Source organism: Equus quagga, chromosome 1 (assembly GCF_021613505.1).
Source record: "Equus quagga isolate Etosha38 chromosome 1, UCLA_HA_Equagga_1.0, whole genome shotgun sequence".
Classification (NCBI taxonomy): Eukaryota; Metazoa; Chordata; class Mammalia; order Perissodactyla; family Equidae; genus Equus; species Equus quagga.
Genome location: NC_060267.1, coordinates 44,868,466 through 44,893,985, shown reverse-complemented (window position 1 = coordinate 44,893,985; position 25,520 = coordinate 44,868,466). Strand labels below are relative to the sequence as shown.

General features: G+C 43.5%; 1 protein-coding gene across 1 annotated transcript; it reads right to left on the bottom strand.

Annotated features, from left to right (window-relative positions):
- Positions 1–912: 912 nt before the first annotated feature.
- GPRC5D (G protein-coupled receptor class C group 5 member D) lies at positions 913–9,033 on the bottom strand. The gene is made up of 4 exons (XM_046638472.1): positions 8,928–9,033; positions 7,245–8,181; positions 2,317–2,384; positions 913–1,189 (listed from the first exon to the last, which is right to left on the bottom strand). Exons 2-4 carry the CDS (start codon positions 8,137–8,139, stop codon positions 1,118–1,120), a joined length of 1,035 nt encoding a protein of 344 aa, XP_046494428.1. The 5' UTR covers positions 8,140–8,181; positions 8,928–9,033; the 3' UTR covers positions 913–1,117.
- Between the last annotated feature and the right edge of the window lie 16,487 nt (positions 9,034–25,520).

Sequence of the window (25,520 nt, the reverse complement as noted above, 5' to 3'; positions counted from 1 at the left end):
CCTTAGCTATTTTTCAAAGTGCTTTCATGTAGCAGGAGCTCAACACTCACTGGTCTGAAATATCACATTTTGTTCTCAGGGGGTGCACACCTTACTTGTTAATATAGAGATACAGGCATAGAGAAGCCTCATAGAGCGGGAAGAGGAGTGGCCGACAAGTCAGAAGACCTGGCCCACCATTAACTGCCATGTGGCTTGGGTCAAGTCATTCCATTTCCCCAAGGTCCTGTTTTCTCATCTGTGAGATAAGCAGATTGAATTAGATCCTAAGAATGCTTTTGGTTGCACACCTCTGACTCTGGTCCTGTCATACCTATTACATATAACAAATGGGTGTTAAGGACAGATGAATCCATTGGGAAGGATGTGGGGCTGCATGAAGAATGAAGGCAAGGTCATTAATGCAGAGGCGTCAGTTCATTAGAAACATCAAGACAGGCAGACTCTGCTTTTTATGTGCCCCATCTAAAATCCTTTATGAGCATCAACTGGGATGGTCCTCCTTTGCTATTATTAACTCATCAAAGCAGGTCACTGAGCTTAGCCACATCTGCCACCATACCCACTGTCAGGGGATGCTAACACCCTGGGAGAAAGCCTGCTAGCTTGCAAGTCCAGGAAATGTCCATATTATTTAAATTGCCCAACTGTGGGGATCCTGATGATTCTGTTATAAATTTTATTGCAAATTCTGGGTCAATCATATATAGGAGCCCTTTATAAAAAATGACAAGAGGATTAATCCAGTAGTAAGTTGCCATCAATCTCTAAAGTTTTTCACCTTAGCATGACCCTAATTTCTTCAGACCAAGGTCTTTTGGCAACATTAATAGGAGGCACCAAATTGTTCTAGCATTGCTAGGGAAGGGAAGCATTCAGTTACATGAATGAAGAAAGAGACACCAGTCAAGGTAGGGTGGCCAGCAAGACTGTAATTACGCTTGAAAGGGAAGTCTTCTGATAAAGGGTCCAGATGGATGGAATGGAGTAGAAGGCAGAGTAGGAAGGATGAGCCGATGCTTGGCTGGCAGTGTGCCTCTGTGGGCTCCCCAGTGGCCCATCGGGGCTACTTTAGGATGGTCTTCTGGGTTTTCACTGCTCATACTTCCTGTGGATTTTATAATCCTGCATCTTGCTGGGGGCTTAGTTTAGCCCGTGGGATGAAATACTCTTGTGAGGTATTAACAGTCTGGAAAGGAAGAAATACTATCATTAGCTTTCCGAGTCAACATAGGGGATATACTCTCAAAAACTATGTTTGAAATATTATCCTTTCACCATCATTTAATCCTTTGTTAATAAAAACAAATATTGAGCCTACTCATCTCACAACTTCTTTACCCTCTTCCCTCTTAGCCATTAACAAGAATCTTTTTTCAAGATTCTTGAATAGCTGATCGTGGAAATTGAAAGTAATCCAAGAAATTCTTGGAGGGGATAATAAAGATTTTCTCATTGTGTAAATGCCCTCCAGAGGGTTAATTACAGCAAATGATACAGCTATGTCCTGGTCGGTGTGTCATTCCGGGAAAAAGCAAGGTCTCAGATAACAGACCAGAGGGATTAGCCTGGTTAGAGTTGCTGGGTACAGTTCATTGAACAAACAGTCTGAGCATGACTTTCACTCACGGATTCTGGTTACTTGTGATCCCCCTAATACGAGAATTGCGTCCTAATGCGGTATTTTTGGCTGTCCAGATTGGTGTGTCTTCAAGCCATCACGGCACAAATGCAAGTTACCTCCAATTCTGTTCAGCAGTGCTCCCTCTGTTTTTGCCTGAACGGATTAAAATTGGTACACCCATCTGGGCATCCAGATGATGATGACAGTCCTAGCCCAGTTCTCGGGGCAGCTTGGACTGCTGGAGCTGGATGGTGACTCAGAGAGGCAGCCCGTGTGGCTCAGGGGATAGATTTAGACAACTGATACTAAAAACAGATCCAACACTCATGCATATTTACAATCCCCCGTTGTCCCCAAGGCAGAAGTGGTGACCCTCCTTCTCTTTACCCTCACACAAACCCTTCAAGCTGCCTTTTCTCTCCAGGGACATTCACCTGCGTCAGAATATATCACTGATGGCAGCGGCAGTAGGGATTGGGAGGGGCTCGAGCAGAGGCAAAAGGCATGACTCGCCTCTATTCTGCTGGTATGGCTTAAATCTGGATGCTTAAGCTCCACAGGCCTGTAGGGATGACCCTGCCCTGCCTCTCCTCTCTGAGGTCAGTAAAGGCACTGGAAACGAAGCCTGACAGTTGTCCTAAGAAGGAGTGCTGCTTTGTCCCTCCTTGGTGAATGTAGACGAGCACATTTACCTGCAGCTGAATGGGGGTACCATATGAAGTTAATGCTACATCCTCCTCAGCTCCATCACTGTCTCGGGCTGAAAGCCAAAGGAGGGAAGGGCTGGGTTAGTGTCAGAGATTCACCTGGAAACAGCACATGAGGATTATGAGAAGACTCAATGGCTTGCAAAGAGTCCCCTGATGCTTTAGAAAGGAATTCTCCATTGAGGCTGTTTTTTTTTTTCTAAAAAAATATGATTTAAAAAAGAGTGTTTTTAAAGCTTATGAAGAAGGTTGTATATGGATAGTACTTGTGTGTTCAGGAGAAGCACATCTGTGTTAAGTAATTGAAGAGACTGAAGATTCGCCACCACTTTCTAGAGAAAGACTGCCAGCGCTGGGTCAGTGTCTTTGTTCTCTCCATATGGCATGCGTGACCTTGGGCATCTCACTGTCTTCAACAAAAAAATAAACAGCCTTAACTAGATCATCTGTAGAGTCTCTTTAGGCTTGATACTGTGCAAGCTTTGATTCAATTAAAAAAAAACTGGTCATAATAAAAAAGATCCCCAATTTTATACTGTCGTTGAATAATCACACACAAGGTTACTTGTTTAACGTCTCTTTCCTCTACAAGACTGTAAGCTCTGTGAAGACAGGAGCTGTGTTTGTCCCTAAGGCCAGGCCCTTGTTTGATGGTCAGGGACACAGCCACGTCACTAGTGTCCACACTTAGCGGCTATAGTGTTGGGTACGTGGACGCTGGAGCAGGATGGCTCAGCTCTCTCACTTGTTAGCTGTGTGACCTAGGGACAAGTTCCTTAACTTGCTGTTGTCTTTGTTTCCTGATGGGAATAAAAGAGGGATCATGATGATCATAATAGTAAATGTATTTCATAGGGTCGTTTTGAAGATTAAATCAATTAATATACAGTACAGAAGGCTCTTGGAATAAGGCATGATATATAGAAAACACTAGTGCTATCCTTCATGTATTACTACTGGTGGTGGTGCTGATGGTGATGTTATAATTGATGCTCTGACAGCCTCCTTTACTCGCATTTTTTTGAGGGGTTGGATCCTGTGAGATATGAAATACTCTTCTTTCCTTCACATCAGGATGAATGGAATTCCTGTTTTAACTTTGCTCCTTGTGGCATGACAAGACTTCATACTCAGCCCTTTGGTAACCAAGGTTCATCCAACATTCTCATCAAACCAGATCATAAATTAGAGAAGCCTAATTCTCCAGCTCTAGTTATTGTTCACGAATTTACCAAAAGGCTGATGTTTCTGTCTCTCTATAAATCCCACAACCACCTCATGGTATGAAGTCTGAGTTAAGTATGTAAGTCCTTACGCTTACATGAGGAGGAGGCAAGGACATTACAATCATCGCTTAAAGACAAGGAACCTGAGCTCCTAGAACGTGGGGAGCTTGTTTGGTCTCCAGGTTGGTTAGAAGCAGAGCCGAGCCTCAAAGCCAGGGCACATGAGGCCACAGTCTGCCCTCTTCCTGCTGCCCGACGCTGCCCAATTAGCTCGTGCTCCCTGAATCTTTCTGAATGTCATTGTCCTTGCCTCATCTGTCCTCAGACCAAATGAATCCTGCCCAGACTCACTGTCCTGCTCCTTACTTCGTGCCAGGTCTCTCTCTGTGACCTGTAGCTCTTGAGGGTAAAAAAGAGCGGTTTGTTCCTGTGAAAGAACAAACAAAAGTTTCACCACCTGGGATGTGTAAATTGGGCTTCTCCTTGTAAGGTGGGTGCCTTGAAGAAAAAAATGTCGAGAATTGTCCAAAAGGGCTATGTTCAGCAAAAGCTGGTATTTGCTATAAGGAGAACAACCTGAAGGGCGCATGTTTGCAGAACCTTTTTCTCTAGGTTCACATCATTTTATAGTCATTGACCCATTTTCACATTGCACAGACTCATTATTTGTGTCTTAATACCTTCAAAAAGAGTCATAGTAGGTTTGTCTGTACACATTCAAACACTGGACGGGAAAATGCCCACAGTAATGTAATACTTTCAAACATACATGGGTCTTGCTTTTAGCAAACTTGAGATAACAATGTTCTAATTCATCTAAGACAGATAAAGTAGGAAATAATTAGAACTGGAGCTTTCCCTTCATAAACAAAGATTCATGGCTAGTATTCTGTGTTTAAGATCTCTGCAAATTTTGTCACATTTAAAATTCTCAGTTAAAAGAGCAACTGATTTCAAAAGTTCAATCAATACACAGTTTTTTAGGAACACATTTATAACCTAGGGCAAAGAATGTTTATACCTATTTGTTTGGTGTCCTGTAGTCACATGCTTGCATGCATTTTCATTCTCCATCCAGATGTTTTTATATCTTGGAATTAAGTCCATAAGCCACTTCAGAGAGATGAAGTCTAATCTTTAGAAAGACTTCCAGGGAAATAGAGTCCTTAATCTTCTTTGCTGATCTATTTCAGTGTTTACCAACTCTTATTTTCATATTTAACCTAAATCCTTCATGCTTTGGTTTGAGTTCATTTCTACCCATTGTCTTTAGTTGGAGACAGAAAGCCACAGGACGACAGCCTCTTGGAGAGGTCTTCATACTTGTGAAATTCCCTGCTAATCCCCTCTTGTCTTACTCTTCTTTCAACTGAATAATTCTGGTCCTACAACCCAGTAGTAAATCAAATAATTATGTGGCTGGAGTCACAGCTACAAACAGTATCAATCAGAAGAGTCACATGAAAAAATGCATGCCTCATGGACTCAAACAAAATGTGATGTTTTAGTACAGAATTTAGAGACAACTTGAACAGTCCATGAGAAAGGCACATTAAAAACTGCCATTTTGGTTTCATTGCCTTAACCTTTCCTCAAAGGTCAGGCATTATAGCCCTTTAATCAACTTTGTGGTTTTCCACCGAGCTCTCCAAGTTCCCCACACTTCTCATGAGTGGATTCCAGAACTGGAATGGGTATTCTTGTGAGAGCCTGATTGATGCTAAGGACAACAGCCTGATTGTTTTTGCTGACCACAGGTCTGTTTATAGAGCACTGGGGTTGTTTCTCCAGCAGACAGAACAAAGACAGTGGGGAACTGCTTTCCCACTGTCAGCTCATGACCTACAATAACACTTAGAATTTTTCAAGTTTTTATTATACTGTACTTGTCAGGCTTTTATCTATTTTGTGTCTATTTGTATGTTTTTTCTAGCTAGGTGTAATCCTGTAGTTTTTATTGAGTTTTAATTATTCTTCTAATTTTTAATATTTGTACTTATCCCAAGTGACCTAAATTCTGATTCTGCTCTCTAAGCTTAAGTTTCTTCTTCTTCTGCCCAATTTTGGAGAGCAATCTATATGTTCTTTACTACACTATCAATGTTTTTCAGAATATCAGCCTACATTGACACGGATTATCACTGGCAGACTATTTCCTGCTCAGAAATGGATTTTCTAACCATACTCCAGAAGTAAGGATAGTACCAGGAAGCATTGTACTTTGCAAGCCCTTGCTCTTCCACTAAGACACTCCTTAGAACGCTTTAAACACTTGCCTAATATTTATGGGGCAAAGACTATCGATCATTACGAGTCACAGTGTGTTTTGGATTATTATGAAACTCTAAGAACTTCTCTCTTCTTCTGACTTTCGTTTCCTGAAAACATACAACTGTAATGAAAGAAACACAAGAAGTTTTGTCCTATCTTCTGGTGAGAACTATGAGAAGTAGTTTCAAGAAAGATTGGCTCTGCAATTCTGCCACAAACCTTAGTGATCTGATGATGCATCATGAATAAGCAATGAAAAATTGTTATAAGGAGAATGTATAGTGTCAATTTCTGACTCTCGGTCAACTAAACCGAAAAGAATTAATGGGTGCATCTATCCGAACAGGATTTAATTTGACTGTGTAATTAGCTATAGATTACAGCTCAAAAAAGTGTGTGCACTTAAAAGGAATGCTTCTATTAATTTTTCTGAGCCTGGTGAACATTATGTACTACACAATATACAAAATAACATCATCTTTGCACATTAGAAATAAATTGTGAGGAATTAGATGCCTATTAACACAGAAAAATTTATGTAAAACTAGGAATAATAGGCCAGATGTTTCAGAGAGGAATTAATGGGTTGTGACATATTTCCAGATAACTGAAATTAGCCACTATTTCCTCCATGTTGTTGGGGTCCAAGCCTCCTTGTTGCCATGGATAATATAAAAGAATATATTTTATTCTTTAACAATGTATAATCAGGTGGCTTGGTCTTACATAAGGATAAAAATCTGACCTAGAAATTATTATGAAACTGTCACATAGGCAAGTTTCTTTACTCCTACTAATGACTATACATCTGAGCCTTTATGCAGAATTCTGATTTAATGGCTCTTCCTGTCACTTTTTGTAAACCTTGAAGGCTTCCAAGCAGTGAATGATTTGAAAAGTAGGAATCCAGAAGTTATTGTGCTTTGTGACTTCAGTGAGGTGATGAGTCCTACGAATCAGTTTATGATGATGTTTGGACAAGTTAGCCTTGAGACAAATTTAAAAAATGTCAATCACTGTTGCCAGGATCGACTTTTGCACTTGACAACTGAAACATCTGGACTTAGCATCATATGTCATGCCACTGCATTCTCCATGCCTAATTGGGGGCTGGTTAACTCATTTTATAGTGAGGGCCTTTCTTTACCCAGCAGGAGCACTCAGAGCCACACTCTCTTTATTTAGGGCCTTTGATTTATTTCTGTCTTGGCCTCTACCCATAAATCTCTGCATTTCAGAAGAACTGATTTTAACCTTGACTCCGGGTCTCTTTATCTCCATGCTTGAACTATTATGTCACCCACCTAAATTCTGACCATTCCCTTTTTGTCCTCTTGGTTCATCCTGTTGCCCCATTTCTCTCCTGTTTCTCCCACGGGAGAGCCTCCCCGTTCCCTGATTCGCCCGGGGAAGTACCTCTTGAGAGTTCCTGGGTCTCGGCTCTGAAGCTGCGTTGGTAGGCTGGGACTGGACAGGCATCGCCTTGTACAGGGCAATCCTGCTTACACGATCTGTAGAGAATGCAGAGCTCGGGTACGATGTACAGCAGCAGGAAAACCCAAGCATTGGTGACCAGGGCAATGCAGATGACAGCGTCATCCCACTGGGGCTGCCGCTGGAGCTGTGGGTTGCCTCTCATGAGCATGGAGATCCACACCACCCAGATAATGATGGAGATGAGCACGGTGACGAAGATGAACCTTCCATGCTGCTTCCAATTCTCACATGGGCCACAGAAAGTGGCTTTGGAGACAAAGAACGTGAGGGCCATCAGGAAGAGGACGTAGACCAGGAGTACAACAAAGTCCACATTGAGCTGATAGGGTGTCAAATGCACAAACTTCGTACCTCTGGTCATCATGAGAGTCACGTACTCAATGGCAATGATCGTCTGCAACAGGCTGACACCAATAGCAATGCACAGAATTGTCGTCCAAGAGAAGGAGACTCTACCCCGGACCAGCTTCACCAGGTTGGAGGCATGAGCCAAGAGGCATGAGAAACAGAGAGCAAAGAGAACCCCAAAGAGAAAGTAGCGTACAGGGGCAGTTTGCTGGTTGAGCTGGATGATGAAGGCAAAAGCAAGGCTAAAGAGCCCCAGCACACCCAGCAGGAAGAGGAACTGCGTGGGGAGGACGTTCCACTGGCTGCAGTCTTGAACCCTTCGCATGAGGAAGAGAAATGCCAAGAGTAACATAATTGTAACCACTATGCCAATTGCTGCCAGGGACTCTAGAACAATGCCCCATGCCCCCTCAGTGTCACAGAGGAGATAATAGTCCCCAGTGGACTCAATGCAGTCCTCATACATGGTAACTGTAAGTAGACCTCGTGAGAATGGTCTTCTGTTCTCCTGCAGAAAAAAGATGAGACAAACTTATGACTTTACCTCTACCCATGAGAACCCCTTTTGGGTAGTGCTATGCAGTCACTACAATGTCTCTCATTCCCAAATAAAGACATCAGGACATACTGAATGAAATCGCTCAAAACTATCAAACCCTCGAAACTATCTTAGCTCCATCCTGCTGGGAAAAGCAGAACAGTCTTCACTTGGGAACTCCAGACAATTCATCCATTTCCACATCATGATTTCCACCAAGGCTTTTTGAAGCCGAAGGCAGAATCTTTCTCATAAAATGGGGTGGGCGACAATGTTTACATGATTGATGGGATTCCAGTTATATCAGGCTCCAGAACAAGGGTTGTCAACGTTAATGGATCATCTGATCATTCAAGGCACTGATGCGCTTCTTGAAGGAGACAGGCAGATGATTTTTCCTAGTAACTCCTAATGACTGTTCCTTCTTTGAATTCAAGTCAATCCAAGGCAACATGTTATTGTTTCAAGTACTCACTATTTGTTCATCAAAGAACTATACAAAATGGTCCCTGCCTTCAAATAACTTTTCAGACAGTTTAGCATCAAAACCTATGTCTTAACTGAGATTGTCTGGGAAAAAATTCTACATATTCATTTGGAGAAAAGTACCCTGTAATTGAATACCCCTAACTCCACTCCCCTTCACTTAGTCCCAAGCCAGGCTGCCGGAGTGGTCCAGTTCATAGCTGAGAGAATGGCGCTTCATTCCGACTTACCTTCACTGTGTCCACGCTGCAGGCTGAGGCTGGAGTGGCTGCGAGGTTGTAACTGCCAGTGAGTAAGAAGGAGTCGACCTCAGCTTCTTTAATCACTCCCCAAATGGGCGGAAGGACTGGAGGCCCTTACTCAGATTCCTGCAGCGCCCATAAAAAGAACCGGAAGGTCAGAAAGACACACCTATTCCAGTTTCACAGCAACGTTTCTACAGAGATTTCTTTGGTGAGAATAATTATTTTTCGTTCTACTGCTAACCAGGAGCCCCTTGGCCTTGGGGAGATCCTGATGGGGGTGTGAGTTTAGGAAACACTGCTTCCTCTCCATACTCTAACGGGCTCAGAAAGCTGCGAGAGGTCTTTGTTGGCCTTACATGAGGACGCTTCACTCTTCTGATCTACTCCTTAAAAAGCCATCTCCAGAGTCTTTCTTACATCTTGATTTTGATCATAAGATCGAAAAGAGCATCCATTCAACAAAGGAGTAGGAGTTTTACTGGGCCGTAAAGAAGGGTTACGTGCATTAAAAAGGCCAGTGGTTGACAAAATTGTGAATTAAGGGAAATTTGTTTTCTCTACTCTACCACTCTGTTTTCCTCTCCTTTGGAAGTCCTCAGGCCTTGGCTGTCTCTACTTGGACCAGCTCTTGCTGGTATTGTGAAGGCTTTGGTATAATTTCCTTCTCTCTTTCCTCTCCTCACCCCATCAGAATGTGCTTGTTCTGTCTTATTCCACTGGGGCATTCCCAGGGCCCAAGACAGAAGAACTCACAATTAAAAATGACCAGCTGATGTTGGTATAACATATTCCTTTTCTCCTGTGGTGACATATAATCAAACACACAGTACAGTGTGCTGCCTATACTGATGACACCCTCCCCACCCCTTGCCCCCAATTTAGTCCTTGGCTCTTTTCCTGGATATTTACATTTTGACAGAGGACATCTGAAGACCCCAAATCAGGACCCATTAGCCTGTTTTGAGTTACTCTGTGATCTTACCTTTCTCATCCAACCACATTTCTTTCAGGTCCCCTGGCCCTGTGGTTTAGCCAGGTTGGTTTTCCCACTGCCCTACAAAAAACCAAGCTCCCATCTGCTCACCTTCTCTTGGGTGGCGTCCCTGACCTGAATTGCCTTTAGCTTTATTTCCATTGATTCTCTTTCCTACCGAAATACTTTCCCTCCAAGATCTAGCTCATCTTATCTCCTCTATGAGCTTTCCTGCCTTCCCTGATCTCTCTAGCCCTCATGGACCACCTCCCACCATGAACCCTATAACACGCAAGGTCTGTGCTGTTCAAAATTGTGGACACCATATTTTCTGCCTATTATATTTGCATTAATTTATTAACAAATATAATAATAAATAGTAAACATTACCTTATTTTATTTGTATTAGTCTTATCCCCTTGATTAGATTTATAGCTGCTTATGGGTCAGGTTCCACGTTTTATGCCCCTAGAGCACCTGGCCCAGAGGGGAGCACCTCCTAGGTGATGGATGGATTGTGTAATTGAAGGATTCTAATAACAGCATCCCAGGCCTTGTGGAGGTATTTTTTAGCAGTATGGTTTTCCAACAGATGTTCTTTAATGGAAACCACCTGCCAATAAGTCAGGACCTTAACAAACCCCAGACAAATTTCATTCTAAAGTGGTATTTTATCTTTAGAGATGCCTCAACTTTAAAATGCTATTTTTTTCCTTGAGAGAAGGATATTGTATGGAAGAGAGTCCTCCTCTCTACTTGCCTTAGGCATAATTGTGGTCTGAAGCTGTTGAAGCTAAGGGGAGAGGGACTTTCCAGATGATGAAATGTGACATGCGTGAGAATTCGCTCAAAGAGCCTAGCGAGTGGTGAAATTGCTTCAGGAGAACAACAAGGGATTTCCCACTTAATTCTTCCCAGAGGACTGTTTTGGTGACCCCTTCCCTCCTCCCACCCCCTTCCAGCTGGTTAGTCACGGTCCTTCCTCACTGTTGTGAAATGTTGGTTTCTGGAATGCTAGTCTTCTGAGGAGATTCCTCCTGACCTCCTGGTGGCTTGGGGCAGGTGAATTAATGGATTAATGGCCACAAAGCCCTTTGAGCACCTTAGATAAAAGAACTTGTCTCAGCTACTAATTATTGTTATTTTAAAATCTGGGGTTATAGAATTAACCCATCTCCTGCTAGGCCGTAAGGGACCGAGGGCCCTCTGCCTACACACATCCACATTACTCACACCTCGTTTCTTTCGGCTTTTATGTGGCAACATCGCACCAAACAGCTCAGATACGGCTTTGATGAATCAAAGTGCATTGATTACAATGAGGCCAATAAACATGGAGATAAAACAGAGAAGAGGCCCAACGCCTTTTGCCAAGAGGTTCTCTGCATTGTTTCCTGCTCGCAGAAACAGAGCTGGAGGGAATGTTAGGGGAGACCTGGTCTAACCCTTTCATTAGTAATTAATAATAAGGAAGCCAGCATTATCACACGAGGAATTAATAACAAAGAAGCGGAGGCCCAGAGAGGTGAGAGGGTGTACCCAGGGGATGGAATGTTAGAGGAGACTGCCAGCCCGTCTGACTCCTGGCCATTCTTGCTGCCATCCATACAGGCTGCCTTGCCTGACACCTCCCACCTTGGGAGGACAGGCCTGAAAGAGAGAAGCCCGAAAACATTACACGTGGGTCATAACCAGACGGAAAGAAAAAGGATAGATTACGAGAGTGCATTAGATATTCTTCAAGCTGCAACCAATCCTGCAGCTGTCCTGCCCCGCCGTGTGAGGCCTGGCCGTGTAAGAGGGGGTGCACTGGCCACGAATGGACCATTTGCTCTTTTTGCTCCCTGGCATCTCCAGCTCTGGTTTCATGGGGTGCAACCAGTGCAGTTGTTCAGGGTCCCCCACTCAGAAGGGTCCTGTGCTTGGAGTTTAATGCTTTGTGGTCACCATCTCAAAATTCTTAATAACTTTATCTTTGAATGTGTGTCTTGTAAGTGAAGTCAGATGGGACAAAGGAGCACGCAGTGGGGGCTTGGAGCCTCGGCTCAGGTGCCATCCCACCCCTCACTGCCTCCCTGTCTCCCTGAGACAGGTTCTCGGCCACCCATTTCATGCCACTCCTTGGTGCCCTGGGTCATCTGGCTTCCCCATTTTTCCTCTTGCCACGTGACTGCTGCCACACTCCACCTGGGGTCACCTGTCCACCATGCATTGGGGCAGTAGGCCTTTGGAAAGCGGAGATTGACTTACCCATGTCCAGGCAGGTACCACATTTTCTTTTGCACTGGGTCCTGCCAACTGTGTAGCTGGCCCTGGGCATCTCATTCAATTTGCTGGTCGTGATGGTTAATTTGATCAACATTATATCAGAATGCTAACATCGTACAATTTAATTGTGTAGTAATATAATGTACAGTTAGTCGTGAAGAACTGCAGTGTTTTTTCTGGGTTGGCAAGTTGTCAAGACCCTCAATTGAGTATTATTTATGAACGTTCAGGGTATTTTTTGGAAAGTAAGTTATCTGACATTTTTTTCCAGTTTGTGACCATTTTAATTGTACTAGTATATATTGCTCTTATGTTGGGTTGCTTTATTATTATTAGAAGAGAGCAGATGATGTGAAAAATATAGAGGTATGTTCTAGGTCAACTGCTGGATGTGGAAGTGTAAATACAATAACATTGAGAAAAATGTTGACTAATGGAAATTTTGATTTTATTTGAGCTGCATTAGAGGAAGGAAAAAGTAGATGCAGGACTTTATAATGAAATTATTTAAATGTGATTTAATAAAATATGCAAAGCTTAACAAAAATGACAGACTCAATGTATAATTTATAATAAAATTTTTACAAGTGAAAACTTAAAATCTTCAAAATTAAAAACCCACCTGGGAAAACAACATGATATCCTGTCACTGAATCTCTCAGATGTTTCCGAAGAAAAATAGATAAATTTATCAATAATTTCTAAGTTGTCAACTACTACTATTAATGAAAGAGCCTTACAAGTACCTATTTAGTTATATATTAGGTGGCAAAAAAGAAAATGGGTCACGTAGCCACTAAAAATTATTTTTTCAGGATGTATGGAATGGTACAGATTGTTTTTTGATGATACATATTATTTAAAATGATAAATCAGCTAACAAATTTAAAATTATGCCTCTTAGTCTACCGTAATAGCTCATGAAATCTGTACTGTCCCGGAACATAGAGAAGCAATGTTTTCACACAATTATAGTCTGGGATAGATTTTGTGATTCAGCTTGATAAAAGCACTGATACTGTAAGTTGCCAACACTTTTAGTTAGATCAGATATGAGTGACAAGACAATGTTTATAGAGGATTTTTTGTGTTGTTTAAATTTAATTTCACTTATGACTGGATTAAATGTAATCTCTGAGTTGGAGATTCAACAGAGCTGAACTTTGTCGGAGACTGTTGTCTCCAACTCTGAGTTGTTGATTATTGATTCAATATTATTTCAACTGGAAAAATCGTAAAGGAATTACAAGCTTGAATGACAAATATGACCAGAAAATATGGCAGAGTTATTGAAAATTGTTAAAAATGATTAAAAACCATGGTTTATTTATCATGACGCTTTGGCAGCTAAAGAAATTTTTCTTGAACCTCATGGATTTATTGAAACCAAATGAGGTGCCAGTGAGCAAAACATTTAGAAATATTTTGTTCCAAGGTTGAAGTTGACCATATCCACTTATTAAACATGATGGCATTTCTGGTTACCATAAGGTAAAATACTAAGCTAAGTACGATACATAAATTCAGAAATAAGATTTAGATTTCTTGACTTGAAAAACAATCTCATTTAGCAAATATTTTCGGACATGATATTTGGATAGTAAAAGTACCTATTTCACTGATTTTTGGGCATTCCTAACTATAATTTTGGGAGAAAATTATGATATATACATATAGATATATATGTTTTTTTTTTTTGGTGAAGAAGATTGGCCCTCAACTAACATCTGTTGCCCACCTTCCTCTTTTTCCATGAGGTAGATTGTTGCTGAGCTAACATCTGTGCCCATCTTCTATTTTATATGTAGGCTCCTGCCACAGCATGGCTTGATGGGTGGTGTATATTGTTGCTGAGCTAACGTTTGTGCCAATGCTCCTCTATTTTATATGTGGGATGCAGCCACAGCATGAGTTGACAAGCAGTGTGTATGTCCGTGCCTGGGATCTTAACCCGAGAACCCTGGGCCGCCAAAGTGGAGCGTGGGAACTTAATCACCATACCATTGGGCTGGCCCCTGTATATTTTAACATGTCAAACACTCCACTTGAATCTTGGCTAGCCTTAGTGACTCTGTTGTAACCAATGAAACATGGTGTAAACGATGATATGTGAATTCCAAGTCTAAGTCAAAATGAGCCTTGCTGCTTCTGCTTTGGTCCCTTGGAATAGTTGGTCTCCAGATGCTTTCTCCTGAGACACAGCTGCCGTGCTCTGAGAATCCCAAGCTATACAAGAGGCCACATTAGGTTCTCTGGTCGACAGCACCAGCTCAGTGCAGCCTTCCAGCCAACCTTGCCAACGCACCTGACGTGGGAATGGAAAAGCCATATGGGAAATGGAGCTTCCATTCCAGTTGTTCAATTGAATTTTCACTGAACAGAATTTGTGTACATGTCCATATGCAAGAATTATTTGCATTGCTATGAGTTTTCTACAAGTTAACCTTTGTTTCCACAGAGTTCTAAAATAGCCTAGTCAAAGCCAAATGCACACATCCCTACAGGATCAGCTAACTCCAGAGGCACTGGCATTCCCTTGAAAGGATCTTCATTCCAAAGTCTTTACATTTTCCTTATAAATGTAATAACTCCAGCTGTTGTATGTTCCTGACATTATTGCAACAAAGAAGAGAACATTATAAAATCAGTTTGAGCCAAATAAAATTAGAGCTATTGTTACATCTCACTTTTCTCTCAAGGTCAAAATCATTACTTTTTAGAGGAAAATCTGAAGCTTGAAAGAAAAACATTTGAATAAAAGATCTATTTGCTTTTCAAAACTCTGAACCAATAATTGAGTTAAACTTGGTGAACAAAGAAGAGAATAAATGATTCCATTTAATTCTTACACTAAAGAATGATTACAAGACATGATGTTTGTTCTTTGGGTCAAGATTAAAGAAACATTTCCAGTGCTAAGGAGAGAGTTTTACTGTATTACCAACTGCAATGACCTATTTGGGTGAATTTTTAGGGTTTTCAACTTTGACTGGATTTACAAAGGGAAAGATCCACGTTCAGCAGTGTACCAGAGGCACATGTTGCTTTGTCCTCATTTCATGCCCATTTGAATGAACTCACACACAGGTAAGCAGATCTGTTCATTAAATAGGAATCATGTCTAAATTTTTGTTTCTGTATTTTTTTTATTTTGGATTTTTATATTCTATACAAATATCAATAAAATAACATGCAACATTAATTCTGCTTTGCTTTTACTTTATCACTGGAAGTAATGGGTAATATTTCGTAAAACATTTGTTTTGTGTGTGTGTGTGTGTCTGTGTGCCTGTGCTTGTGCCAGGTTGAAATGTAAAATGTACTTCTGACCATGGGGTGGGGTAAAAAAATGTTCAAAAAGTACTAGTCTCCTCAAGTAAGCGCTGGCCTGAACGCGGACTCGGGTTTGGGTAGCAGCTCTGATCCAGCTCTCAGATCTTGGGCAAGTTTCTTGATCTCTCTGAACTTAAATAAATGTTTCCTCTTGCCTGTGGGTATATTTACATAAAGGAAAAACATCAAGGATTTTTGTGATAATTTGGTCTGGGCTGAATTAAAGAGTTTTGAAAGCAAAGTGATGGTATAAACCATACCAAAGATCAAATAAGACTGTTTAACCTAAGAATACCACTAATTTTAAAGAACTTTTGTACCTCAATTATCAACATGCAATCTATTATGTTAAAATCAAATGTTAGGTCTACATATCAAAGTAGTCCATTTGTTTACTTCTAGAATTTCTCTCTAGAAATACATTATTAGCATTAATTCATTCATTTGCTCGTTCATTCTTCTAACGACTTTTTTTTGAGCATCTATTTTGTGCCACTAGTGTACTTGTGCTTGAGATATCACAGCTAAAAAGACTTGGGACCCATTACCTGTATTCAAGTTGCTTACAGACTGGAGTAGGTGGAAGTAAGCAGGTAATGAAAACACCAATAGGTATTCAGTAAGCGATCTGTGGGTACACTAGAGGGGGTCAGAGAAGACCCTTCAGAGGAAGAGGTGTCTAAGCTGAGTTAAGCTTTGTGAAATGAGGGGCAAGAGTGGTCCAGACAGAAGAGAGAGCCCACACAATGGCCAAGGCGAGGAACGGCAAGTAGCTGGATGTGGTGGGAGAGTGAATGGGTGTGAGAGGAGGACGAGGGTCCCCGGGTCTGTGTTTTAAGGAGGACGGATGTTATTCTGAGAGTAACTTTACTTATTGTATTTAAGCTTTATATTACATCACATTTAATTTAATTCCTTTATTTACTTATCCATCGTTATGGAGCATCTATAACTATTTCTTGTGCCAAATGCTATGGATATAGTGATGAACAGAACAGACGTGTTTCTTGCCCTCCATGAACTTACAGTTTGGTGGGAGAACAGCCATTAAAACAGCAAATAAAATATATATATTTTTACTGATTGTGGAAAGTACTATAAAAGATGCTGTGATAAAGAATAAAGGAGTGGGTGTGCCTCTTTTAGAGTGGCTTAGGAGCGCCTCTCTGAGAAGACAACATTTAAGCAGAGACCTGGAGGATGGGAAAGAGCCAGCCACATCCATGCAGAGCGGGAGGAAGAGCGTTCCAGGCAGAGAGGTCAAAATGAGCAGGAGCCCGACAGCGGCAGACAGCGTGGTGTGTGTGAGATACTGAACGAAGGCCATTGTGTCTGCAGCAAGGACAGGAGTAGCAAAGGATGAGAGAGCAGTAGGAAGTAGGCATCAGATGGTACAGGCACTTGAGATCCAGGGAGTGGAGTCTCTTACAACAGGAAACCACTAAAGGGCATTAAGCAGGGAAGATCAATTGTATTATGAAAAGATCAATCTGGCTGCAGACTGTCTAACCTACTAAGGAACATGAGCACTTGAGAATGGATTAGAGAGGATCAGGATAGGAAGCAGGAGGCCATCTCAAGAGTCCAGGTGAGATGTGATGGCTGCTATTAGTTTCCCAGGGTTGGGTGGGGGCGATGGAGAGAGCCAGTAAGATTCAAGAAACACTTTGGAAGTGGAATCTCTGTCCTGTGGTAGTTGGGAGACAGAGAGTGAAGGAAAACTGGGCGCCTGATACCCCCAAGCCTGCTCCCCCAGCAGCCTTCCACGTCTCAGTTTATAGTTAATCCATCCTTCTAGTGGCTCAAACCAACAATCTTGGAATCATCTCGACTTTGCTCTTTCTTTCACACTCCATATTCAGTCGAACAGGTAACCCTCCTGGTTCTACCTTGAAAATACATACAGACTCTGATCACTTCTCACTTGACACTTCAATGTCACCACCTGTCTTCTCTTGTTTGCATTGCTGCAGCAGACGCCTAACTGGCCGCCTGCTTCCACTCTTGTCCCCCAACCCCAGCCCCAACCCTGTGCCTCTCAGAGTATATAATCAGTACAGCAGCCAGGGGGATCCTTTTAAAAGTTGAGTTTGATTATGTCACTCTTCTGCTTAAAATCCTGCAATGGGTTTCTCCATTTTATACAGAAGAAAAGCTGAAGACTTGAAAGTGGCCAAGGAGGACTTAAACGGTCTGGCCCCTCTCATTACCTCTCTGGCCTCATCCTTTGCTCGCGCCGTTCTGCCTCTCTGACTTGCTCCTCAATCACACAGGCTCGCCTTGTCTTAGGGACTGTGCATTGGCCGTTTCCTCTGCCTAGAATGTCCTTCCCCAGATGTCTACACAGCTAACTCGCTCACTGCCTTCAGGGCTGTGTCCTCTAGGAGGCCTTCCCCTACCACACTGGTGCCAACTTCACACCACCCCCTCCACCCCATCCTCCCTAACACTGCTCATTTCCTTATCCCGCTCCACTTTGTAATTTTGCCATAGCATTTATTACCTTCTAAAATACAGTGTAATAGATGATTTATGATGCCTTTTGTTTCTTATCTGTATCTCCTACTCTACAACGGCAAGGTCTTTGTTTTGTTCACTGATAAACCTAATTGCCCAGAACACACTTGGCATAGTAGGGGCTGGGTCAATATTTGTGAAATGAATGAATGATGAGAAGGAATCAAGAAAGTGTTAAGCCAGGGAGTGGAGCCAAATACCACAAACAGCAGAGGCTAAGGCATGGTTAACAGGGAAGACTTAGAGGAGAGGGTCAGCAAAATGCATGTGGTCCCCCAAACTCTCACTCTGGGCCAGGCATGGCTGAGGCACTGTGGGTTTGTGCTCCAGGAGAGGGTCCCCACCCTTCCCTACCGACCCCTCCATTTTCTGTAAGAGAAGTTGGGAGGAGAAAGAAACACCTGGCCAACTGACCAAGTCAAAATGGGGGCTTTCCAAGGGTGACTGGCCTTGCTGGCCAGAGGAACATTTAGATCTCAGATGATAGCTGTCTGTTTAGGGGGCCTGAGTATCATCCAGCAAATAAGGAAGATTTGTCTCTTCTCAGGATGGTTTCCGGAGTTTTGACTTGACCAAGTAGGTGAATGGTGGCGCTGTTTCAAGAGACGAGGAAGATTGAGGGAGGAAAAGGTTTTGGGGGATGGAAGAGCCTGAACCAAGAGTTCAGTTTTGGACATGTCAAGTCTGAGATCTCTGTGAATTACATGCATGAATATATCAAGTAGGTTGTTGGATGTACACCTCTTCAGCTTATAGATTTATTTCTGCCTTTTTGTACTTTTTCTCATGTGGCAAGTTCCTGTTGGCATTATAGACATGTACCAAACTGGATGGCCTACAGGCAGACCGGCTACCCATCTCCATCCTCATTTCCTAGCTTTCTTTCAGCAGTTGCATGAACTGGGAAACACCTTCATTCATTTATTCATCCCGGAATCACACGCTGAGCTTTTGCTATTGTGCTGGGATTCTGCTGGGAGCTGAGAGTACAAAAATGAATAATACTAAATATCAGCACCCAAGAAGATCACATCTAACTGCTGAGATATGCTGACAAATACTTGGGATTTATGCACTCTGCAGTATGTGTAACTTCAATAATAAATTAATATTTCCACCTCCCTTCCTACCAGAAGGAGATCCACCAAAGAGGGTGGATCTGATCAATTTCTTGAGTTCTCACAAGTGATTATTTAAAGTTTTTGTTATGTCTTTGTGTTACTAAGAGAGGGTCTGTTCAGAGTATGTCTCAGCGATGGATGCATTTCTTACTTCCACATGCTTGAGGGTCGCTTTTTGAAAGGAGATGGGATACACAAAAAATTAGGTCAGGAAGAGAGATGGGATAGAAATGAACACTTGAGAGTCACCAGGACGCGGATGGTCACAGAACCCACGGGCACGATCTGCATCGTCATGGATGGGCTCATCTTGGCAGTGTATGCAGATTGATGTCATGTGGCAATAAAAGGATAGCGTATATCCCCCTGGAGAACACCAACATTGAAGAGCTGGGCAGAGAGAGAGAAGTGTATGGAGGAAGCAGTGGGGTAGTCTGAGGTAGGTGCCTCTGGAGAATGACAGGTCACAGGTGCCAAAGGAGGAAGATTAGGGAGAAGGAGAGGTCTCGGTGTCAAATGGTGCAGAGGAGCCCGCTAACCTGATAAAGACCAAAATATGCCTGCTGGACTTTGTGAACGAAGATCGATTCAGAGAAAGCAAATGCCTATGAGTGGAGTGAATGAGCGGAAAGGAAATGAACACTTTGTGTGTAATTTGTAAGGCAATTTGTGGAGGAAATGAGAGGACTGAGACAGTACCTGGAAAGCAAGATAGGATTGAGGGAGGGTTTTTGTTTTAATTGGAGAGCACGAGCAGGATTCCATGTTGAGAGGAAGGAGCCAGGGAAGAGGGAGACATTGAAATCTCAAGGACAGAGTAAAACAGACTGGAAATCCTAACGGAGTGAGAGACCTGGCCCTCAGCACAGGTGACAGGATTAACCTGGGATGGAAGGTGGGACGCCTCATCTTCCGAGAGAGGGAAGGAGTCAAGGACAGTGTTCTCCAGTGACCACCAAGCCTCTTCCCCTAAGAATTAAGCAGACTCTCACAACTCCCCCAGCTCCCCTCCCTTTCATAAAACACACTCTGCTCACACAGCAAACCCCCTGCGGGAATCCACAACTGGTCACCCGTAAGGAAGGACTCGAAAATGAGCGTGGAGACAACATGGTTACGAACATGCGTTATATATTCAGAAGTATGTCACAGACGTTACTGAAGGAGGGGTAAGAGTCTCATGTTTGTATTGGTGGCATAAGAACTTCTTTTAGCAGAACTTTATAGAGGGAGAGGAGAGAAGGCAGACAGGACAGGCCGCAGATAGCTTGCTGCTGGGTATCCGTGTTGTTTTTGGAGTTTGAAGTGCACGGGTTTATTCATCTAAATTCCAGGCAGTGGCATATACCCTAGGGACACAGGGATTATATCACTGCCACTTTGGCTGAGCTATGGAATAAATTATACAGGGAGGAGGGAGCATCCACCCAGTATTCCACTTGTAGAGTCACCTTCTGTCTCATTTCCCTTCTTGACGGGCAAGGAAACCAGACATTGAACTGAGTGTTTTGTAGAACTTGGTTCTGGAGCTAAACTGCCTGAGTTCAAGTTCTGGCTCTGTCATGTGCCATCTGTTCAGCCTGGAGTGTGTTAATGAACCTCCCCGAGCTGCCCCAGTCCGTCTGTAAATGGGGTCAAGATGACAGTGCCTGTGACTACCTCAGAGGGTGATTGTGTCCAATAAATAAAGTCATTCCTGTAACAAGTTTGCAGAGTGCCTGGGACTGGGGGAATTCTCAACAAGTGTTAGCTGTCAGTAGCTCATTTTTAAAAATTCAAACTAATCTACCTTAATAAGACCGAGCATCTACTGCGCACATATCCTTATGCTATGTGGATGACATGGGACAATAAATCACAAAGGAGAGCTGTAACTGGAGGCGTCAGCAAGGAATTCAAAGACTCTGGCGGGGACTGGAGGGGTGGATAGAGGACGGATAGGGAGGCATGGGGGTTATAGGGGTGGGAGCAGTGTGAGTGAGGCATGGAGGGGGGAAAGGGGGAGCACCTTAGGGCACCCAGCATTTATTCTCATGCTACTGGAGGATAAGGAACTCAGGAGAAAGGAAGAGGCATGATATGAGAAGAGGCCAGCTCATTTATCGAACCAGCTCATAAAGTGACTTTTGATAAGGGTCTGATTAATTCATTGCCAAGGAAAACTTCATTCAAGTTTTACCTAAAGTTTGAGTCTGAGATAGCTCTACAGAGTCCACACCCATTCTTGCCACACCTCCAGTCATTTCCACCTGACATGGATTGATTCTTGATTCTGCATTTGTGGCTATTGCTTGGGTCTGTCTCCAGATTTCTATGGAATGATGGTTGCTATAGAAACAAAGATATTTCTAAGGAAAAACCTTAGAGCTAGTCAAGAATATGAATTCAAAGGCAAAATCCACAGCGTTCAACCAAATAAATACCCATCGATGTGGTATGCTATGAAGCTGTAATTACTGTGCTTAAGATCAAAGTAACATTACTCAGGAGTAGAGAAGCCAAATGTAAATGGAGGAGGTCTTCATTAAACAAGGGATGACCAACTCCCTGAGCCAGGCCAAGTGATCCACTCTATTTATAGCCACAATTACCCGACAGCCCTTGAGCACTCACGTAATACAATAAGTATTGTGCTGTGGTACATGCAGGACAAAGTCTCTGGGGAGGTGCTCACAAAACGTACAAGGATATTAATGCCACAGAAAGATGGCTTCTGGCGGAGGGCAGAGCATCCTCACATACTTAATTCCAGAGGGGCTGCCGCCTCAAGGCTGTGATCCCGAGCATTAAACCTGGAGCACAGTTTGTTACTATCTGTGTTCTACTGTTTACTGCTTTCCAACTTAATTAGACAACATTCTAAAACATTGGCCACATGCTCTACTCCAGACCCGAGGGAGAGGAGGAGTGAGTTGGGGACAGAGGATCTTTTCATCAACTTCTATTTTGGGAAAGATAGAGACAAGAGTTCGTGAGAGTCAGGAAAAAGGATTGCTTTACTAGTCCACAGCTTGGCAATTAGAAACCCTGTTCTCTGTGGTTCTGTTTTTCATTATTGAGTCTAGAATGAGGATAAATATTTCATTTCCTCAGCTCCCATCCCTCTTATTTCTTAATTCACTGTATCACCATCATCCAGCCAACCCTACGTCCTCACTGTGGGGGGGTGGACTGAAACCTCCTCTCTTCTTTGCATTGACGACGCTCCACTGTTTTGGGTTTTAAAAGGCGGGGAGAGGAAAGATGGGGGGAGCGGGAGACACCGGGAGGGGAGGCAGCAAAGTGCTCTGGAGCCATTTGCATTGGCTTAGAGGTGAGAATGAAGAATTAAAACCTTTAGGGTCCTCTGCAATCTGGCCTCAACCCATCCCTCCAGTGTCTCCCACTTCTCACCTTCCCAAACTCTTGACTCCAGGTAAACACACCTACTCATGGTCCCCATGCAGAAAATCCTGTAGTTTAGCTACCCCAGGGCCATTCTGAATATCATTCTCCTGTGCTGCTCCCCTCTATAGAGGTTTCAAAGCCAAACTCACACCCTTTCCCGATCTCTGTTGCCGGGATGGGTGACTTGATGTGTCAGTTCTGGCCCATTAGATGGAAAAGTGGAAATCTGCTGTGGGAACTTCTGGGAATGCTTTTGTTTCCTCACAAAATGGGCCAGATCCAACTGATACAGCCTTTCCTCCTCTCTTCTTTTTCCTGCCTTGAAAAAGGATGAGATGGCAGGAGCTACACCAGCCATCTTGCAGCCACGAGGGAAAGAGCAAGGCAAGGGCAGAGATGTAAACAGTGAGCCACTGAACTTATCTCTAGATTTCTTGCTATGTGAGAAATAAAATCTTTTTAGTTTAAGCTACTGTTGGTTTAGTTGTCTGTTACTTACAGCTTGATTCATTGCTAAATGATATATGACCCTGAACCAGGTGGTGGGGATATAATGGAGAAGAAAGCAGGTATGGGCCTTCCTCTTATTGAATGTACAATCAAGTGTGAGAGACAGAACAAAAGGAAATGAGCAAGCCCAAATACCACGAATGGCGTATTGCACTATGAAGGAAAACAAAAATACAATGCTATGACAGAGAACTATGGGGTGGGGGGCTATTTTACATAGAGGGGTCACTGAAGACCCTTTTGAGGAGGAGGGGGTTAAGTTAAGGACCTGTAAGGATGAGAAGACCCAGCCATTTGAAAAGGAGGTTGAAGAGTTTCAGGCAGACATAACAGCTTGTGCAAGGGTCCTGGGGCAAAAAAGAGCTTAGTGTGTTCAAGGAAGTAAAATTTCACCAAGGCTGGAACATAGTAAGCGAGAAATCAGAAAGAAAGGAACCGGAGAAGTGGTCAGGGGCCCAACCACACAAGGCCTGGCAGGTCATGCAATGGAGTTTACATTTTAGTCCAAGGTCAAAGGGAGAGTTTGTAAGCAAAGATAGCTCTGGACGTTGTATGGAAATGGACGAAAGGGAGGTGAGAGCAGAAATGTGGAGACTAGTTAGGAGGCCACTGAAGGAGTCCAGGGAAGAAAGGTGGCGACACGTTCTAGGATGATACCAGCAGGGACGGACTCAAGATCATTTAGGACTTAACATGCGCTGGGCATCGCTGCTTCTTTGATTTTTTGATTTTCCTCCTATATCACTGGTCATTTCTTTTGGGTCTTTGTCAGGCTCATTTCCTCTGCTCTTCTCCAAATAGTGGGGCTCCTCTGGATTCTTACCTAGGTTCTCTTCTCTCTTTCCTCCAAAGCTGTTCCCCGGGAGAGCCCATAATTCCTCCACCCCATCTAGATATTGCTGACATCCGCACGTACGTCTCCAGGTTAGGTTTCTCCTCTTAGCATCCGGCTTATACTTCCGACTGTCCACGAGACAGTCTCACTTGGAAGCTCCACAGGCCTAAATATTCTCTTGTGGACCCTGTTCCCCAGTCAACCTGCTTCTCACCTGTGCTCCCCACCTCAGATTGCGGCAGCCCCACCGACCCCCCTGCCCAAGCCAAAACCCCAGGCGTGGTACTTGACCCCTTCTCCCTTATCTCAGTCACTTCTGGATCACCTCATCCTGTGGATCCTATTTCTCTCTCCAAATTCTCCACTTCTCCCCATCCCCCCGCCATAATACTAATTTAGGCCTCGATCATCTTTTACTTATGGTCTTGGTACTGGTCTCCCTGCCTCCAGTTACATCCCCTTCCAATCCATTTTCCACACTGAGGACAGAATTTTCCTTCTAAAACATGATGGTATCAGTTCCTGCTCAAAGCCATTCACTTCCTTGTCATTTTTCTGAGGATAAAATTCCAACTCTGGGCCATGAGCTAAGGCCCCTGTGGCTGCACTTTTGTGAGTTCAGTGCGTGAGCCTGCAGGACCCTGAGCCCCCTCATCTGTGCGTGGGGATCACGACAGCACCTCCCTCACAGAGCGTGTATGTGGAGCACCCGGGGGCACGTATGGCACCCAGGATGGTGTCTGACAGGTGGTCCAGGCTCGGGAGCCGAGGTGGTTTCCCACTGATCTTCAGAAACAGGCACAGCCTGTGCCTCAGAAGAGACCGCTGTTCTGAACGGCTGCCAGGAAGGTGAGGACAGAGCTCTCGTTCCTCTCTATCAAACCCCACTTTATGTCCAATGACAGCGCTTCATGGGGAGGATTACAGCTCATTTTTCTGTTTCTTCTCTCATGAGCGCCCATGGAGGTCTCCCACTCGTGTAGTAATCTGCAGATGGTGCTGAGGTGCGTTTCTCTGGAAAACCTTTCCAGCTGCCCCAGGGAGGGTGTTGACAGGTCGCGGCTCTGGCGCCCCCTGGGAGGATCCACATGCCCTGTGACCCACCAGGCCGTTCCATCCTCACTCGCTCACCCACATACTCTGTTCCAGCTCACCTACTTTCCCCACCTCCCCCTCGCAGCTCAGGCCCCCTCTCCTTCTGCAGGCAAACTGCACGCTGCTTCTTTCATTTCTATCCTCTTCAGCTGATGAAAGTGGACCCCAGCGTTTTCTAATCTGATCGCATCACCCTGAATAAATCGTCCAGGCAGGTTTCCAGCCTCCCAGAGTACGATGACTTTTCTCCTCAGTTTATTTCTGTGACTCCCGGAACCCTTCGTGGACCACAGCTGCAAATATGATCCTCCACGCATGACCGTGGAATCTTTACAACACAGTCAGGTCAATGTCTCTGATTCAGAGACATTCAAGCACGTGGTGCATGTCCTCCTCCCGGGACCTTTGGGTTTATATTCTGAAGGACCCTGGGACTCTAAATACAGGATTCTTGCCACAGTAAACACCATCAGTGGTACTCAGAACTACGTTATCTATAAGACTGTAGAATCTTGAAATAATTATACTGAGGATTTGTC